The sequence below is a fragment of the Populus nigra genome, chromosome 17, assembly GCF_951802175.1.
Source record: "Populus nigra chromosome 17, ddPopNigr1.1, whole genome shotgun sequence".
NCBI classification, from domain to species: domain Eukaryota; kingdom Viridiplantae; phylum Streptophyta; class Magnoliopsida; order Malpighiales; family Salicaceae; genus Populus; species Populus nigra.
In genome coordinates, this window is record NC_084868.1 from 4,337,294 (window position 1) to 4,355,820 (window position 18,527).

The following is an 18,527-nucleotide window of genomic DNA, read 5'->3' on the forward strand; positions in this document are numbered from 1 at the left end:
ATGTCATGAGACCATGATAACCCTTAGTAACCAAATCAAAACAAAATTATAAAATCCAATTTCTAATAAACCTAATGTTAAAGGATGAAATTAAAAAATATTCAATTAAAAAAGATGACTCGTGTCAATTCAGGTTAACCTATCAAACCCGTGACCCAGGTCATGAGATCATGATAATGCAATAGAAAGCAAATTGAAGAAAATTATAAAGCTAAATTTTCAATCAACTTGGTGTTGAAAAATGGAATTGAAAAAAAAATTAAAAAAAAACAGAAAAAAACAACTCGAGACAATTTGAGTTAACATGTCAAACTCATGATCTAAGTCATGAGATAGAGATAATCTCATAAAAAGAAATCCGAAACAAATCACAAAGTTTAATATCAATAAATCCAATACTAAAAGATGTAATTGAAAAAAAAAGCCAAGTAGAAAAAAAAATTTTAAGTCAACTGAATTAACTTATTAAATCAGTGATTTAAATCATAAGTTTGAGATAATACATAAAAAAATAAATTATAAAATTTAATAATCATCAGTAAGTAATTTAACATGGAAAGATAAAATTTAAATAAAAATATAGATAGAAAAAAAACTATTTAAATAAATAATATTTTTTAAGTAGATATAAAGTTAAATCCCCTTCTTTCATTTTAATTTTTTGTTAAGTTAATCAATAACAATGTAATAAATACATAGGACCTTGGAAACGACGCATAACTTATAATAGACTACAGGTCATACAATAGCAGAGAAAGAAAATCATTTCAGAGAGAGAGAGAGAGAGAGAGAGAGAGGGTGAAATTGCATTTGTATGTTGAAAAGGAAATAGCAAAAACAACAACAGCAAGTGATCAAGAAAGAAAATACATAAAACAGAAAGATAATGCCGGTGAGAGTAGAAGAAACCTCCTCCTCCTCCTCCACCTCCTCCTCCTCCTCCGCACCTTCTCAACTTTCAGGTATTCGTTGCTTCCTTCGTTCGAACCACCACCTTTAATTCAATTATTCGATTTGATTAGGCTTAGTATCTAATTATAATATAATAATCAATGATGATGATTAATTAACACTGTGAAGGTGAAAATTCATCAGGACACACTTCACCTCCAGTTTGTACTCTTTTGACTGTTGGACAGGCAAGCTCTCTCTTTTTTTTTTAATTTTTTTTAATGACAATTAACACTTTGAAGGTGAAAATACCCCCCATTTCTCGCTGTTCATTTTTGTAAATTCATATGCGTTGTTTAATTTTTTGTTGTTGGGTTGAAACAGGCCTTTTCTGGAACCCAGAATGTTTCTAGTCTTCAGAAGGATGAAGCTTGGAGAGTTAATGTTCGCATTCAAGGATGTGACCTTGATCATGGTTACCTATGTGGTACTATGGAAGCCCTTAATGTTCCTATGGCTGACACTCCCGTACGTTACCATTTCCTTCTATCTTCCTACTCTTAGACCTGCAAAATAAGTATTTTTTTTTATAAAAAAAAATTCTTCCATTTTTGGCTAATCAAAGGTTTAATTAGGATTTAACTCATTTGTTAATGTGCGACTATGTTTCCATGCTTCTGTGATCACCTGCAGTCTGAGCTAACAACACGTGCTTTGGATCTCCCTGTGGTATTAACTTTGTAGGGTGTTTCATGTTATTGTAACATATTGGTGTCTTGCTATTTCATTTCTCGCTCTTAATTCTTATGGATCCAATTTGGAATGGATTTGTTCCTGCTAGAGTATCCTTAGGACGGGACTTGAATGCAGTTGGACCTAATCAAAGGGATGCATGGATTCTGTAAAATGCTACCTTTTTTTTTATTCTTGCAGGTTTATGGTGGTCTGGTGAATATGCAGAATGTACTTGCAGTTATGTTTACTTTGTTTAGCTATGATGTGTGTCAGGTAGTAACTTTTTGGGAAGGAGAAATCGTTGATGGCAAGAATTACACTTTCTTCACTGGAAAATGGGAAGCTTCGTATGTGTCTTAACTCCATCTTTAATGCATGGATCATGTTAGATATGAGTGATTGTGGACAATACTTTCCTTTTTAATTATTTCAAAAAAATTTACAGGTCAGAAGATGATATAAGGCACTGGACTAAGTTTCCGTCTTTCCAACCATTTCTGGTAAGATCCAGAACTTCTTTTGCATATACACCGGATATCTGCTCTCTGATTGATTTTGTTATTCACAGGAACAAGTGAAGGTTGATGGTGGCAAGTCTTTGGACTTGATTAACTATCCGTACATATTTATGGTAATGCATGATCAAAACATTTGAGCAGTTGGTGATAGAATCATTATATCAGAATTAGTAACTTGAGATTTTGTGTGGTCTCTGTGTCTAGAGATGGAAAGAGCAATACTTTGTCAACGTTGGAACAGACTGTGGGTTGACCATAGCTGGTTTTTACTATGTTTGCTTCTCTTGTACTGATGGTTCCATCAATGGCTTCTACTATGATCCTAACAGCAGGTACTTCTCCCATTTTCCTTGGGCTTGAGATTTTACGTAACGTTACTTATTGTTTTCTTTGGATACTAAATGTTATGATGGCAATTTCTATCTATTTTTAGAAATATCATATGCGTTAAACTAGATCAAGCATGTTCCCGCCGTATAGTCACTGTTTACTTTTCTGTGCTGCCAAACAAACTTATGAATGAAATATGGAAATGAATCATTCTTCATTTATCTTGCAGCCCGTTTCAGAAGCTTGAACTGAAATCCACTAATGAGGGAAGATCAGGTTTCAGTTTTTCATCTTATGAGTTACAGTGAAGTAGAACTGGTGCAACTGAATCAAGGATTAGCACCTGAGAATTTGTTGAATTGAGCAGAGTTTCTTGAACCACATCTCTGAAATCTATAGTGCTCTATCTGTAATAGTAACAATACCTGTCCATGCTGCTAAGAAATGCTCACCATGGACTTTTATCATCTCAAACTGAACAAGTGACTTTGTGTTTGGTCATGGTTGGTTTGTGAGCATTATAAACTGGTTTGGACAGGATCTGTATCTGATCAAGAAAATTTTGTTTTTAAGCATCTGCATCCTGAGAAGGCAGGTCTTGGATGGGATACAATGAACAATCACAGTTATGTATTTGAAGCAGTCAAATTAGTAGATGATCGATGCTTTAGCTTCATAAATTTAGCTCAAGGGAAATGGCTTCAGAAACCTCCCAAACAAAATTAGTTTGATAGCAAAACAAAGTAATTCTTAAGCGTTATACTGGCATTAGGTCGCACTCATTGCTGCAGATGATCATGCAACTTCCATGTCCCAATTGTTGGAAACTAAACACGCAAGTATTTGAACATCCCCAAGTGAGTGTTTATTGATTGTTTCACTCTTTATTTGGATTAATTTGTTTTCCTCTTTTTCCTTTTCTTGCCCCTGATAAGGGTGTCATTGTTTTCACATTCCTCTTCATTGAAGAGCCATCAGAACTCAGCCATTCGTCAGAAATTTGAAAACCTAAAAACTTCTGAAGTGGAGAAGAAACCTTGTTTTTGCAGCAAGAGCAAGAGTAGGCACATTTGAGGGCATCTCTCCTGAGTCTGATGTTTGTTGAGTATTGTTAAAAATATTTGAGGGAGACAGAATTCTACTCGCATGAGCAGAGGAATGCAGCATCTGCAAACCATATTGTGCCACATTTAACTCAGAAAAACAAGTCCTTTGAGGATTTGGAATGTCCTGTGAGCAATTTATCTTCCTCCTTCTAAATGCAGCCCACATAAACAACATTTGATTCAATGAATTTTGAAGATGATGTTAAAGAGACCGTGATACAATACAAAAAAAAAACTATGGATAATAAAATTGGTGTCATTGAGAAAAAAAACACTTGGGAGTTGATGGAGTTTTTTAAATGATAAAAGATCATTGGTATTGGTGTAAAATGGGTGCATAAAAAGAAATTGAAGGAGAATGGTAAAATTAACAATTATAAACGCTTGGTATTTAAAAGTTACAAGTAAGAGTACGGTGTCAATTACAAAAAAGTTTTTGCTTTGGTTGCAAGGGATAATGCAATAAGATTGATCATTGATTTGGTAACTCAAAATTCATGGCTTATCTTCCAGTTGGATATGAAGTCAACTTTTCTATATGATCTTCAAGAATAAGTATTTGTTGATCTAACCTCTAGGTTATGTGAAATTCGGTAATGAGCATGAGGTATATAATTTGTAAAATGTTTTTTATAAGTTAAAGCTTGAAGAGTTTGGTATAGTCGTGTAGATACTTATTTATTGAAGGAATGAATGATCTAAAAGATGTCTATATGAGAATATATTTTTTTATTAAAATTAAAGATGGAGGAAAGATGTTATGTTTGGAGAAATTAAAAGGTCCATGATAACTGAATTTGATATGTCAATCTTACATTACTTTCATGATTTTGAAATGGTTCAATAAAATGGTAGAATATTTATTTCTCAAGAGAGATATGGTTGAGAAATTTTAGAGAAGTTTTGAATGAAGAATTGTAATTCATGAGTACACCAATTAAATTTAGTTTGAAGCTAAATAAGGATCATAGAGGAAAAAAAAGGTTGATTACATTCTTTACAAGCAAATTGATGTGAACCTCATAATCACGTAGTCACGCAACTCACAACAAAATTGACAGTGAATCTTGAAAAGTTGAAACAAGTTTGATAGGAGTGTGACACAATCAAAACCTGTCCCAAGGCACCAGTACCATTGGAATAAAAATTTCTACCCTACGAATACCAATTTGCGAACTAGAAGTATAAGAAAGACACCACGAAGCCAGTTAATCTTTGATAAGTCAATTTAGTCCGTTAGAGAACCAAATAATGTGAAAATCTCTCTCACAAAAGTTGAATAAATTCGACAACAATAGTATTATCAAGTCTTTATATTTTGTGCTTACAAAGAGTATTTATATTCTTGGAAAAAAAAACCTTAATGCTAATGGATCAAACATGCATTTAATTTAAATAAAAGCCCAAACTAATTAAATTAAGGTTTAAAAATTAAAAAAAAAATAGTCTAAATTATTTTTCATCCTTTTTCCACATATGATAGTGAAAATATTAAAATAAATAATTGTTGAAGAATCCTTGTTGAACACAAGTTTGATGCTTTATAAAATAAGAAATAATTCCTGACTAGTTAATTCTTCTTGTTTGATATGTAATCCTTGTAAAATAAATAAGCTAAAGGCTATCACATAAGTTCCCCAATAGCATTAAAGACTTTTTGTAGTGAATGGAATCCATAACTCTTAAGGAAACAATATATTTTTCATTTTCGTACGTTGCTAGCAGATTCTAGACACAACTTTAAACATGTCATTCTCTCTCGTCCAGATTAATTATCGGGCCTACCATATATCTTTGGAATGGTATAAATGTCTATTTTCCAACCTATTTGAATCGCATCAAAACTCCTCTTGTAGCTTTAGATATGACCTTAAAAAATAGACAAAGATGCGAATTGACAAATTTGAACCATTTTTACCCAAGCCTCTTGATTTAGCTGATTGAACTCCTTTTGGATCCACTTTAATTTAGGCCTATAATAGACCTAATGGACACTTCTAATCGATCTTTTGATGTCATAGCCAGGATTGCATCATAAATTATAGGGAGTTTGATGTATTTGACAACAACAAGGCCAAATATAATGTATTCAATAAGTATTGTTAGTAGATACATGAAGAAACCAATATACTTTTATCTTTTGATTGTTAAAAGGATACTTTTATAATTGAAAGGTACTCTGGAGTATAGATTGTTCTATAAAAAAGGGAAAAGTTAGATTTGACAAGAGATCAAGATGATAGAAGAAGAACTTATGAGTTTGTTTTTAAGATTAATTCAAGCGCTATTTCATGGTCTTCAAAGAAGCAATCAATTGTCACTTTATTAACCACCTTAATTTATGGTTGTGACTTCATATGCATGTCAAACGATATGGTTGAAGAAAATTCTTAAAGAACTTAATTTCAAGAGATAAGAGCCCATGATAATTTTTTGTGACAACAACTCAACAATTAAACTATCAAAAAATCCAGTTCTACATAGTAGAAGAAATCATATTGATGTGAAGTTTCACTTCTTAAGAGATCTCACAAAGGATGAAACGATTGAGATAATATATTGCAAAATTGAAGATGAAGTCATTGATATATTCACTAAGTCTCTAAAATTGGAATTGCTTGTGAAGCTTAAGAGTTTACTTGGTGTTTGTATTCAAGAAGACCTTGTTTAGAGAAGAGTTTGTTATTATGAATCTGAGTGTTAAGAACATTAGTTTAAGGGAGGGATTGTTAGATAAAATCCTACTATACATAGGAATCCTTGATAAAAAAAAAAAAAAGAATTTGTGATATAGACTAGTTAATTCGAATCATTGTTTAATTAGTTAGTTGGAATCCTTATTAGATTATGATAGTTAGAGGTATAATCTCCCTATAAATATAAGGGCCAATGTATGCAGGATTTAAGAGTGTTGAATATCAATAAATAAAAAAGGGATGTTAAAATACCTTGTAAGTATAGTGTTTTCAACAATAAGGAGGGATTGTTAGATAAAATCCTAGTGTATGCATGAATCCTTGATGATAGTACTCTTATAAACATTTCATAACAATTTAACATTCATTATATCACAATAGTAGATCCTTCATGATATTCGTACATACATTCTATAACAGCTTAGTATTAACTATAACATAATAAAAGACCCTTTATAAGAAATTCACTTCGGGGAATTAACATTATGCTAGAAGGGGTAGAAGTCACCTACCTGTTCCTCCCGTGGAGTGCCCTTGTTTGGTTGAAGGTCCAATCACAGTCGCACCACCTAGCTTATGTAACACAGAAAGTGGTGAAAAAGCTTATAGAAAATGACTTAATTTGCCGATATGGTCCACCAGAAAAGATAGTGACCGATAATGCATAGAACTTCAATGACAAGATGATATTAAAGCTCTGTGCAAAATGGAAAATCAAGCATTCCAATTACTCACTGTACAAGTTGAAGATGAATAGTGTTGTAGAAGCTGCCAACAAGAATATTAAGAAGATTATTCAGAAAATAGTAATCACTTACAAAGATTGGCATGAGATGTTGTCATTTTCCCTTCATGTATATCGCACTATAGTCAGGACTTCAACAAGAGCTACCCCATATTCTTTAGCATATAGAATGGAGGTCATGATGCCTTTAAAAGTAAAGATCTCCTCATTGAGAGTATTGATAGATTCAACGCTAGAAGAGGTCGAGTGGGCCAAAGTAAGATATAAACATCTAAACCTGATCAATGAGAAAAGAGTAGTTGTGATTTGTTGTCACCAACTTTACCATAAAAGAATGGCTAAGGCATATGACAAGAAAGTTTAACCTTGAGAGTTCCAAGAAAGAGATCTGGTGTTGATAAAAATATTGTCTTTACCAAGAAAAGATCGGAGTAAATGAGATCCAAACTACGAGGGTTCTTATGTAGTGAATAAGCTTTCTTAGAATGAGATCTAAGGTTGTTTAGAATGGATGGAGAAGATCTAGCTAGACCTGTGAATTCCGATTTTGTAAAAAAAATATTATGTATGATGTATCTAGTTTTCTTCCCACATCAATATAATGAAGTTTGGCCATGAATTCTTCATGTAAAGAACCTTTCTTTATAATTTGCACGATCTTACAACATTTGAAATCCTTTTCCTAAAAAAAATCTTGAAAGAACTGATTTTATGCATGATTGCAAGGAATGAATCATACTATGCTCAAGATAAGGTTCAAGTAATTTTCAATTAAGAGGTGACCAAACCAAATAAACCAAAGATAACTATGATATAAAACCTATCTTTGAATGGCATTTTGAGTTGCATGGATAAATGGCTGGTAATCACTCTGTAATCACTTGCAAGTTCTTTTAGAAAATGAAAAAGTTTATCAATACTAACGATGTGAGTTTGAAATGAGAAAAAGTCATATTTGTTATCCCTTCACTTTCTAAGAATATATCATCCCCTGTGGTCCTCATTTGAGCCTAAATAAGTTTTTCTTTGGAAAAACTCTGACTAGGATCACACCCCATACTAAGGGCAAAAAAATAATATGAGCAAATTGTTAAAATATACACATGGATCTATGAAAGTCAAAACCCAATACTGGGGGCATCATCATAAAAAAAAAAGAAGTAAAAAAAAGGAAAAGAATGAAATGATGGTATGATGATACTCAAAGACTAAAAAGCGAAGATCCTAAAAAGAGACAGAGAAAGAAGAAAAGGAAGAAGTAAAAGAAAGGAAAAGAAAAGGAAATGATCGTATGATGATACTCAAAGACTAAAGTAAAGATCCTGAAGAGAGACTCTTTATTAAGAAGGAAAGTTTAACTTGCATTACATGCCTTTAAAAGTCTTTTCTAATCAAGCACACACAACTTAGGTTGATACACAACTTAGGTTGATACACAACTTAGGTTGATAAACAACGATCTTATCATTCACACGAAGTGATAAATGAGTAACGACTCACTTTTATTCATACAGAAAAATGTAAATTCTAACATGAGGTAAAACTTTGACTCTATACATATTTTCAAGTAAATACTTGAAACCTTTTTTAAAAATGAAACAAAGGTCACTTCTAGTAAAATCTTGACCTAAAGATGACCCACACTTTAAAATCAATAAAACCCTCAAGGGAATTGCTTAAAGAATTGTTTTGATGCATACAATGAAAGATTCAGTTTTCATGAACGCAACCAAGTCTTTCAAAGATTTTCTTCTTGAAAAAGATTTATGTGCTGAAAAAAAAACCAAAAAGCCTTTAAAGTGGAAAAGGCAATTAAAGCATTGACAAAAGTATGATAGAAAGCAATGTCAAATCACATATTTAGTGGAGTAAGAAAGGGCCCTACAAGGAACAAAAGTTGGAGACTTCTTCCCAAAAATGAGGTGGGTAAGAAAGGCATCACAAGAAACAGATCCTAGCTCAAGCATACAAATTTGAACAAATGAACGAGCTCATACCAAAAAGGAGTTCATAGGAAACTAAAGAAAGGGTGAGACCTATGTTTCCAAACAAGGTAAGGATGCATTCATTTAACTTCAAAGCACAAGGTTTTATTTTACATGAAAATTTTTTAAAATCAGACTCACACAAGTCAAAAAGATTAACAAATGAGGAGTTTTTGGAAAGCTCTAGTTAAAAGGGATCACTGAGATTTAGTGTTTCAGGTTAACTGAGCTGAAAAATAAAAAGACAGACATTTTGGTTCTAGTTAAAGGAAATTGCCAGATTGGGATTTCAGGTTAGCCAAGCTATCAACAGAAATTTCGGTTATGGTTAAAGGGAATCGTCAAATTAAGATTTCAGGTTGACTGAGTTGAAGGCATAAATTTTGGTTCTGGTTAAAAGAAATTGCTAAATTGAGATTTCAGGTTGACCGAGCTGAAGACAAAGAACAAGGTTCTGGTTTAAGCAAATAGCTAGACTGAGATTTCAGGTTAACCGAGTTATAGCATGAAATTTTAGTTCCAAGGGAACCATTGAAATACAGAATTTTAAGTCAACCCTACTATCAGGAAGCACCAAGAAATTCAACCCTGTAATCAGAAAGAAAAGTGAGAGGAACCCTACTATTACAAAATTCTCAAGAAAATAAAAAAATACAAACCTTGTCATCAGGAAGAACAAGAAACACTACCATTAAGAATATGAGTTTTGGGAACCATTCCATCAAGAATCTCAGTTTTGAATTCTGCAATCAAAATGTTTTGGATTTAATCAAAATAGTTAAAGCCACCCTCATGAAGTTTTGGTTAAAAGGAATCCCTATATTGGGATTTCAGGTTAATCAAGCTGTAAACAGTTGGATTATAGTTCTGGATTGAAGGGGATTGCTGCAAAGACAGAATTTCAAGTCAATCGAACTAAAAACTTTAAGAAGATTAGTTTTGAAGGACAGTTCATTTGTCTTTACAAACTTACTACGCAAAGCAATTAACAAGACTTTGCTTTATAAGTATTGTAAAGATAGGACATATATTGTTACCCATTTTAGGGCACCACATAAATAAGTAAAATACAAAAAAAAACAATTGAAAAAAATAAAATATTTCAGTGAGAAGAATATACCAGAATGTCTAGGAAATTATCGAAGACTAGTTGAGGAAGATCAAAATATACAAGATTGAAAAATTTGATATTGTATTTTTTATTGATAAAGGCCTTATTGGCAAAGAAAATTCAATTTAAGGAGAAAAAATCAAAATTGAATGGTTAAGGACTCAATTGTAATTTTTCAATATTAATTCAATTTATTGAGGGCTTAATTGCAAGAAACATTTATTTTTGAAGTTAATTTAGGATTTTATTAGAAGAAATTACAGTCTAGAGGTTGAATTGCAATTTTGAAAATTTAATTTAGTCAAATCATGAGCTTAATTGCATAAATATTGAAGTTTGATGGGTAATTAGGGATTTGATTGAAGAAATTCAAAACCAATAACCAAACCAAAAAAAGCACGTGAATATAAGGGCTGAAATTCACCAAATCATGGGCCAAATTGAATAAATTGAAAGTTTATTAATTAATTGAGGGTCAAAATACATAAGTTTAGAACGAAGGACTAAAATAAAAATAACAGTCAACTTTGGGGCTGACAATTGAATTTGGCAATGGTAAAATTACATGAAATTAAAAGTCTAATGGCAATTATGGGTACAATTAAAAGCAATTGGAGGAATAGGGACTCAATTAAAATTTATCAATCCCAAATTAAGGACCCTAAACAACATGTCATTCAAACTTATTGAAAAGAAGGTGAATGACATGTCATTCTTCAGCTTGCATCTCTATTTGACAGTTTCGGCTAATCGAGTTGGCAACTTTAAGTGAATGAATGTGGAGCTATTGACCTCCATATTGAGCAAAGTTAGATATAAATGAAAGGTGTGCACTCTCTCTATCAACTTTAGATGGTCTCAGATAACGATGACATCAAGATTGCTCTAACGAGACCTTGAAAGTGGGCAACTCGGTTAGCTCTGACAGTGCAACCATCATGTAAAAATCAATTTTTTTTTCATGTATTCACACATAAAGGCTCCTTGATAGGTTCTTATCAAGAATTTACAATACTTCCATTAAGATCAAGAGGTTAGAAATAGATTCAAGACCTCCCAAAACCCTAGAAAATCCCTATAAATACCCCCTCAAGATAATAATAATAAAAAAAAAGGTTGAAAAATAAAGGGGAGAAAACATAAAAAGAAAAGATAAGATAAGAAAAGAAAGAGAAATAGAAATAATAAATATAAGTGTAGAGGTCCAAAAACCTAAACAAAAGTTTTCTTAAACTTTGTAAGTTTGTGAGAGGCAAAATTTTCCAAAGAAAAGCCAAGAGATAGTAGTTGTTCTAGGTATGCCATGTTGATTCAAAAGTAGGTCCTTTGTGACCTACTTTTGTTGTTTTTTTATTTGTTTTGTTTTATATTTATGTTTACAAGCATAGAAAAGAGATTTGAAATGCTTAACAAGTGATGTTGCATTCCTCTATTTTTTGTTGTGTTTAATGATATTCTTTTAATGTCTTTTTATATTTTTGATATATTACAGTTGTTGTTTAATTATATATATATAATGTTGTTTGAGTTTTTGTTTAGCTGAAGCTATGTATGTTAAAGCAAGAGTGTTTATCCTAGGTTTGCTAGGTTTGTTTAAACACAAAATGAGTTCAGAAAATCAATTTTAAATCCATGTTACATGAACATGTAGACTATTTAAAGTTGGTAGTTTTTGGATTGGTACCTCATGTTTGATTTTGATGTTTTGATTATTATTTTTGTTGGTTTTTTGGATTTAAACATGTTTGTGTATGGTATTATAACTTGTTGGAATAAAAAGAACATGTTTTAGAAGCTAAAAATGCCTATTTGTGGGGCTTTGCAGTGGTTGGGCATGGCTGAGTTTTTTCTAGGTTTATGGGCAATGTTCTTTGTGTTTTTTAAAAAAAACATTGTCTTAGCCCTTTAATTTGGACCAGTTTTGGTCCATTTCTTCGCAAAGAACCCTTCTTTATGCATGATTAACCAATAATCTAATATTTATTTGCATCAATAACATGATTTTAAGGGTTTTTAAGGGTTTCGATTCTAACCGAAACTCATTTCGACAAAATTATGATGTTTAAGAGATAATTGAAGTGAATGGATGCTAGATTATTGATACATGCATGATTTTTAACATATATGTGCCTTTGTTTTGATAAAAATCTAGTCTGTTTTGGAACTCATGTTGTTAGGTTCATGTTCGGTGTTCTTGATGTTCTTGGTGTTCTTCATCATTTTTTTATGTTTAATCCATTTTGTTCAAGAATTTGTTAGTTTTTATGTATTTTAGGTGTTTAATTTTTTTTTATGGCTTTAGTTTTGTTTTTGAATTGTTTTCAGGTTAAATTAGGATTCTTAGTTTAGTTTATGGTCAAACAAAAAATTTAAAAACAAGTCAGTTGGGTCAACTCGGTCAAATTGACCCAATTAGGTCAAATTAGGTCAAAGGTTTAAAACCCTATTTGGTGTGCCATATTTTTAATAAAAGGGCTTTTTTTGTTTAAGAATATGCTTGGCAAACACCCCTTAGGTCTATTTTTAGTAGTTTTATTATAAAAAAAATAAGTTTTTGAAAACTAAAGGCTTAAAAAATAAAAATAAAAAATATATTTTCCTTTTTGTGGCTAAAAATCATAAAATTAAGTATTTTTTTAAAAAAAAATCTAAAATCCTTTACATGTTTTTAAAAAAAATATTGCATAGATTTTACAATAAATTTGTAAAATTCTAAAAAATTTTGGCCTACATTTCAAAAATACCACAAAAAAATTAATTTATTTATTTTAATATGTGGAATTGTGAACTTATACATAAAAAGTATTCCTGATATTAAAAAAAAAACCAATTTATTTTATTTTTATGTTGACATTAGAATGATTAAGTTTTAACCTGATAAGATAAGAATTTTCTTACTGAGAATGACTTTTTTCAAACTCTAGATTGACCAAGAGTTAAAAAACACAACATTATCTTAGTTTATATCAGACAAATAAATAATACAGTTTACCTCAGGTAAAGCATATTAAAGGTGTTAATACTTTCCCGTTACGCAATCAATCATTTTACCTAGTTTTATTAGGGTTTCTAGTGACCAAAATATTAGGTGGTAACTCTCATTCCTCTTTTTCTATTAATAAAGGATAAGAATTTCTTATCTTTTTCACCCACATCATTCCCGACAATCTCGATCCAGGAGGATAAAATGTTTTTTAGAAGTGTGGTTATTGTTTTTTAAAGTTTTTTTACTTGAAAAATGCATCAAAATAATTATTTTTTTTATTTTTAAAAAATTATTTTTAATATCAGCGCATCAAAATAATCTGAAAATATTAAAAAAATATTAATTTGAAGCAAAGAAAAAAATAAAAAATTCTCAAATTTTTTCAAAAGCGCTTTCAAAACGCAAAAACAAACAGCATTTTACAAAACTTATTTAAAAAAATATGTAAAAACTACTTCAAAAAAACTACATTTCAAACTCAATTTTTTAATAGATCCCAAAGTATAAAACACAATTTGATTTGTTATCAAACACCTTATTGCATTTGTTATACCGCAAACATAAATACAGGTGTAAAACAAACGCAGCCTAGTTGGTGGCTTTAATTTGATAGTTTCAATGGCCCAACTGCAATGGAAGTAGAGAGCAATCAGCAAAATAATAGCAGGTTGTAAAAGTGTCATGCAATCGGCCGAGTATTACTACCCTAAAGACTTGCAAGCTTACCCTTTTTACCCATCTATTTAAGGCTATATGCCCAAAGGCCTATACTTTATTTATATATATATATATATATATATATATATATATATATATAGTGTCCAGGCCAGCTTATACGCACCACAACTAATCCCTGGATTCAATGAATATCCTGCAAGCCCAGTGAGCATGTAAAGCCCCGCAAGGATGACAGGCGTGCGCAGTAAAGCTTGAACCCTGGTGCAGAGAAAAGAAACTAAGTCCCTTCCACCACTGGACACAACCTCAAATGCCCAAAGGTCTATAATTGATCTTCTTGATACTGCGTTTAGGAATGTAGACTACCGGATTCCTTAATTTTTAGAAGATTGTCCCGAATAAGTCAACCGTCCAATCTGCTGCCGAATCCATGGGCAAGCAAGAAACAACCTGGCGAAAGAAAGCGAAAGCTGTAGTAGCGGTGAGCGAAATGGGAGCTATGGAAGAGGCAGCTGTAATCTTTACACGACATACACATCCACCTCCTTCACATTCAGATGAACTCTAGCGATTGCTTCCAGTTTCAACGAACAGCCTCAATTAGTAAATGAAGGCAGCCTTACCCTTGCAGAACGAAGATGCTGATGGTCACTGATCAATTGGTGTGTTCAAGGGAAGAGGTGTGGACCAATTTCTAGGGGGAATATTTAAGAAAAGAAAAGAAAACTATAAATCCATTTCACTAGTGACAACACTCAAACACGACACTAAATCCAAAATTTTCACCAGAAAGATATTGAGCTTGTTACAGTACATCCCCAGGATAGCAATCACATATCATTTGCCTTTGTGAAGATTTCAGTGAAGTAATGAGGACTCACCAAAACAGATCCTTAAGATAGATTAGGATCTATTAGCATTCAATCCTCCGAGAAGCCGTTTCCAATACACCATGATCGATACCAACTTGCCAACTTGCGTCTTTTCAGTTGCTAAGAAGACCCTCTGGATTTTGACCGCCTTTCTTTCTCATGTTCTAGTTCTAGGCATCACTGTTAACCAAGATGAGGAAATGGATTGTAGAACTAGACTGCCTGCAGGCCATGTAAAACCATGTCACACTGAGTGCAGAATCATCATGAATGCATGTCATATTAGAATACAAAAGTTTACATAACCTATCAAAGAAAAAATGTACGTAGAATAATTCAAATGTGAAGGTTATTATGTCATTCACAACACGTTATTGAAAGACTAATTGCATTACATGACAGGAATACTATCAAATCATGAATACGTAATAGTTCTTTACTCAACGTCCTGCTTGAAGATATTATGCAGAGTTGGATGATTGACCAGGAGCATAATGGAACAAATCAGATAAACATCAAAATCACAAAATACAATAATCCAAAGAACAAGTTTGCCACAAAATTCCACCAGATTAGAGGGGGAATATGCACACTTCAACACGAATTAAAAACATGGATAAATCTTTAATTCATACTCATATTTTATATAACAAAGTCACCCTCTATATTCCATTATCACAATCAAAGGATTGCTCGGTTAAAGTCAAGTTGGAACTAAGAGGTGATATATAATTACAGACACCATCAGGAGTCAGGTCAGGGCATAACATGAATTAAACAATCCATGAATTTTATTTCAAATTTATCCCAAGGATAGTATAGAGAGTACCTAATATGATCCTTCACTAAGGGCACCAAAAAAAAAATTGCTGCGAGAAAATAAATGTAACATAAGTGGAAAATGATAATCAAGTAAAAGAACATACAACAAATACTCCAAAACCTATGGATCACCTTAAAAACCTTGGAAACTGCCTCAGCATTATGTAGAGGTGTTCTGTTGTTCATCAGCATTGATTTCACCACTAGAGGTCCCTTGGACATTTGCAGCCTCTGATGCAGGACCCAATCCTAATAATAAGGGGGTTTGTTTATTTTCAGTACTGGAATTTTTATTAGCATCAGGTCTAGCAGCCCGAGCTCTAAGGGGAGGTTCAAAATGCTTGCTGGCAACATCAGGAGGAGGTGAATCTTCTCCAGGGAGTACAAGAAGCCCCTTATCATGTAGAGATGATGGTTCATTGTAGCAAGTGTCCCAGAGGGTGTCTACAAGCTGTCTTTCCTCCATAGCTGCCCCAAGCTCATCAGGTGACATCAGGCTGATACCATTAATCCGTTCTTCAAGGAGTTGCTTCAATATTTCATCATCCTCGCCTAATCTACCAGTGTTCCCATCTATTTTGTTTCGAGCAAGTTCAAGAAGGCAACGAAGGGCAGCTTCTCGTACTTCTGCATCTTCACTTGAGGCAAGGTGCAACATTATGCGTGGGAATCCCAGCTGGCTGACTATGCTGCAATCTGAACTATTCTCATGCAGTAGGTAGTGGATCAAGTTCAATGCTTTCCTGAAAATTTAATTTTATAAGAAACTAAAAATGGAGAACTAAATCAAGAATCAATTCAGTCAGTCTTGGAGCTACTGGAAAAATCAAACTCTCATTGTTTCAGTTGAACAACAGATTTTGATTTCTTTAACTGTTTATAATGAATTAGCACTGCCAAATTCATCAGTGGTCAAACAAAAAGACTATTTGCAGCATAACAAGTACCACTCCAAATACCTTTGAAATCTCACATTCTCAGAACCCAGGGCATCTCTCAGAGCTGCAAAACCATTTCCTAGATGAAAGGCAGCAATACCCGGTTTGTTATGTCGGACTAAAGCTGAGAATCACCAACAATGAATCTCACATTAAGATCCTTCTAAACCAAGGAATGCAGTGGACACAACCAACTTGCAAGCTGTAATAGTCAAGATTGACACATACAAACGAAAACAGTACTTACATGATATTGCACCTAGCGCTTTGGTTCTTACAGTCACATCAGGATCTGACGTGAAATTAGAAAGCAGAGGCTCAAAACCATTTGCTTCCATAACCATTTGCTGACTCCTAGGGTTGTTCTGGACAATGGTGGTTACAACTTCAGCAGCCTTTGCTCGAACACTAGCATGGGTGTTCTTCAGAAAACCAAGGAGAGGGACCAAACCTCCTATCGAATGAAGATCTGCACATATGCATACATAACAGAATCTGTACTTGTAAGAGAGACAAAATCAACTGATTTATTGCATATTGACGAGTTCATATACAAGGAAAGATGCAATCAAATTTTCATATATAGTAATAACTCCACAGGCATATTCATTCCAATTTGTCAAAAGATATGCAAATCATAAAACATGTCATCATGCAAGTAGATACTCCACAAATTTCCAACTTAATCAGAACGATCCAAACTGTCACAATTTGCAATAAACAGAAACATAAAAAAGAGCCATAACAGTTTAGAGCTGTCTTGCACAGTGTTACCCACAGTACAAAATATTCCCTGCCAAGTGCCAAGAATATCAACTACTAAGATGTTGATAGAGAAAAATATTGACTACAGGGCTAGGAGAAGAAGGGACATAAAAATATGGACTACAAGAGAAAGGTATCAAAATGCAAGGAGCATCCCGATGCTAACCATACATACTCAGATGAGCAGTTTCGATATGCATAAGACAATAATAAATAAATAAATAACAAAGCCAACCTGAGAAATGAAATAAGAGAATAGGTGAGAGACAAGTGGGTAGTTGAGGTAGCCAAGAAATACTAAGACAAAACGTACCATTGGCCATGTCAATGGACTCAACATGTTCTTGCAGCTCATCCAACAAATCTGCCAAAGAACAAGTTCATTACATAAGTAATTACAAATCCAAATCATTAAGACCCAACAAAGAGTACCTTCAATATCAGCAGGAGTAACTCCTTGAGATTCCAACACTTGTTCTGGGGTTTGCATCACAAGAGTTATCTCCTTCATTCTCTTTATCACATCAACGCTCTGTGATTGCATAGCTTCCGTAAACCATCTTCTATCCTCCTCACTGTCATTACACAAATTCAATGCATTTTTCAATCTTTTTCTATAAAAAAAAACAACTAATTCTTCTCAACATCAATAAATGATTACCTGAGATTGCGATTTGGAGCAGTCCCATCAGAATGGGCAAGGCTCCACTTGAGCAATCCGTCCCAGTTGGGTCCCTCTTTTGCCATGCCTCTTCCACTTCACTAATACCTACTTCCTTCAAACCCTAAAACTTGTTTGCGCTTTTTAAATTGCGGAAATACAAATAAAGATAAAGGGTATGGAAACAAGCATAAATAGAAGAGAAGAGAGAAGAAAAGAAAAGAAGGCGAAGCAGACGAACACTGATTGATTATTTGGGTAACACTCTCCAGGTTTCCAGTCTCGGTCAGATCAGTCCACACAAAAGCAAGGGCTGCGAGCGGTGTACAACAATGTCATGGGCCTGTTAGGACGTGGGGTCTTGGATCTAAGGTCATCTATTAAAAGTGGGGCTGTAATGTTACACGCTTTTTGAGGTATTTATTATTTATTCAGGAATGTGATTGTGATTATTTTTTAAAATATTTTTTATTTTAAAATGTATCAAAATGATATCTTTTTATTTTTTATAAATTATTTTTGAAATTAACGTATCAAAACGATCTAAAAAATATAAAAAAAATTAATTTTTTTAAAATAAGAGGGGATTGGCCTGCATTTCCAAACGTACACTTATTATGATATGAGATATACAATTAATTATTGGGTTGTTATGTCAAAGCACAATAATTATTAATTATGAGTTGTT

The 18,527-nt window shown here is 32.9% G+C and overlaps 2 protein-coding genes across 5 annotated transcripts; one reads left to right on the forward strand and one right to left on the reverse strand.

Annotated features, from left to right (window-relative positions):
- The first annotated feature begins 754 nt into the window (after window positions 1–754).
- Window positions 755–3,154, forward strand: LOC133676885 (uncharacterized). Of its 2 annotated transcripts, none has more exons than XM_062098669.1 (8): window positions 755–962; window positions 1,081–1,139; window positions 1,276–1,419; window positions 1,900–1,973; window positions 2,072–2,126; window positions 2,195–2,257; window positions 2,349–2,476; window positions 2,704–3,154. In XM_062098669.1, exons 1-8 carry the CDS (start codon window positions 887–889, stop codon window positions 2,780–2,782), a joined length of 678 nt encoding a protein of 225 aa, XP_061954653.1. In that variant the 5' UTR covers window positions 755–886; the 3' UTR covers window positions 2,783–3,154. The 2 variants fall into 2 exon arrangements, with proteins under 2 accessions (XP_061954653.1, XP_061954654.1); XM_062098670.1 differs by having other exon boundaries at window positions 756–962; window positions 1,096–1,139.
- Window positions 3,155–13,676: 10,522 nt separating this feature from the next.
- On the reverse strand, window positions 13,677–18,182 carry LOC133677536 (hsp70 nucleotide exchange factor fes1-like). Of its 3 annotated transcripts, XR_009835792.1 has the most exons (9): window positions 17,840–18,182; window positions 17,611–17,753; window positions 17,492–17,542; window positions 16,661–16,882; window positions 16,435–16,537; window positions 15,608–16,218; window positions 15,483–15,522; window positions 14,663–14,875; window positions 13,677–14,231 (listed from the first exon to the last, which is right to left on the reverse strand). XR_009835792.1 is itself a non-coding variant. In XM_062099616.1 (7 exons), exons 1-6 carry the CDS (start codon window positions 17,923–17,925, stop codon window positions 15,636–15,638), a joined length of 1,188 nt encoding a protein of 395 aa, XP_061955600.1. In that variant the 5' UTR covers window positions 17,926–18,182; the 3' UTR covers window positions 14,488–14,875; window positions 15,608–15,635. The 3 variants fall into 3 exon arrangements, 1 of the variants encoding a protein (XP_061955600.1); XR_009835791.1 differs by lacking the exon at window positions 13,677–14,231 and having other exon boundaries at window positions 14,488–14,875; XM_062099616.1 differs by lacking the exons at window positions 13,677–14,231; window positions 15,483–15,522 and having other exon boundaries at window positions 14,488–14,875.
- Between the last annotated feature and the right edge of the window lie 345 nt (window positions 18,183–18,527).

Excerpts from the sequence above, each read along its gene's own strand:
- LOC133676885 (XM_062098669.1), top strand. The coding sequence starts at position 887 with ATGCCGGTGAGAGTAGAAGAAACCTCCTCCTCCTCCTCCACCTCCTCC. Across the intron at positions 1,140-1,275 it reads CTCTTTTGACTGTTGGACAG|GCCTTTTCTGGAACCCAGAA; the intron begins GCAAGCTCTCTC and ends GGGTTGAAACAG. Across the intron at positions 1,420-1,899 it reads TTCCTATGGCTGACACTCCC|GTAGTAACTTTTTGGGAAGG; the intron begins GTACGTTACCAT and ends GATGTGTGTCAG.
- LOC133677536 (XM_062099616.1), bottom strand. The coding sequence starts at position 17,925 with ATGGCAAAAGAGGGACCCAACTGGGACGGATTGCTCAAGTGGAGCCTT. Across the intron at positions 17,543-17,610 it reads TACTCCTGCTGATATTGAAG|ATTTGTTGGATGAGCTGCAA; the intron begins GTACTCTTTGTT and ends GTTCTTTGGCAG. Across the intron at positions 16,883-17,491 it reads GTCCATTGACATGGCCAATG|ATCTTCATTCGATAGGAGGT; the intron begins GTACGTTTTGTC and ends GCATATGTGCAG.